This window comes from Penaeus monodon, chromosome 24 (assembly GCF_015228065.2).
Source record: "Penaeus monodon isolate SGIC_2016 chromosome 24, NSTDA_Pmon_1, whole genome shotgun sequence".
Taxonomy (NCBI): Eukaryota; Metazoa; Arthropoda; class Malacostraca; order Decapoda; family Penaeidae; genus Penaeus; species Penaeus monodon.
The window spans coordinates 6,789,319-6,789,933 of NC_051409.1; the positions used below are offsets into that span (position 1 = coordinate 6,789,319).

A 615-nucleotide genomic window follows, 5' to 3' on the forward strand; every position below is an offset into this window, starting at 1 on the left:
GAGATACTTTCCTTTCATAAAACTAATATTCCTCTGCAGAAATACGTGGTTAACCTCGTGAGCGACCACGTGCAGCGGCTCGGCTGGAATGACACCGGCAGCCATCTTGAAAGGTACGTGGGAAGTCGACGTTTTGCGGGGAGGTGAAGGAGAATGTATATAAAATAATCATATAATTCATTCTCGCGTTGTTTTTTTCTTTAGATTTGTATAATTCTTTGTTATGTGATTTTTTTTGTTGATTAGCTTTTATTTTATGCGCTCTTGCCTTGATATATATAAGATTTTTTCCCCTGGAGCACTGGTTCCCAAAGTGGGCGGTTCCATCTCTCTAGGGGCATTGAAGAGACCTTAGGGGAAGGGGGGGAGGGCAGAAGAGGGCGGTAGGGGGGCGACAGGCGGGCAATAGGAATGGTTAACAAATAACTTTCTTTCCTTTACAAAATCTGAGTAACAAAATATGCGCCAAACACATTCGTCTCATTAACAATAACTGCGTTACTATGTCAACTATGTTAACATGGTTACTGGCGAGGTCTGGATTTACCCTTCAATATTGCTGACATAACTAAAACTGGTAGATAAACTGGTTTACCGAATTAGATTTTATTTGTG

At 41.1% G+C, this 615-nt stretch overlaps 1 protein-coding gene across 1 annotated transcript in view; it reads left to right on the plus strand.

Annotated features, from left to right (window-relative positions):
* Positions 1-615, plus strand: part of LOC119588528 (glutamyl aminopeptidase-like) — an 8,705-nt gene that overhangs the window by 1,731 nt on the left and 6,359 nt on the right. Inside the window, exon 3 of the mRNA XM_037937166.1 lies at positions 40-113. Coding sequence (XP_037793094.1) covers positions 40-113 — 74 coding nt within the window. The remainder of the gene's footprint in view (positions 1-39; positions 114-615) is intronic.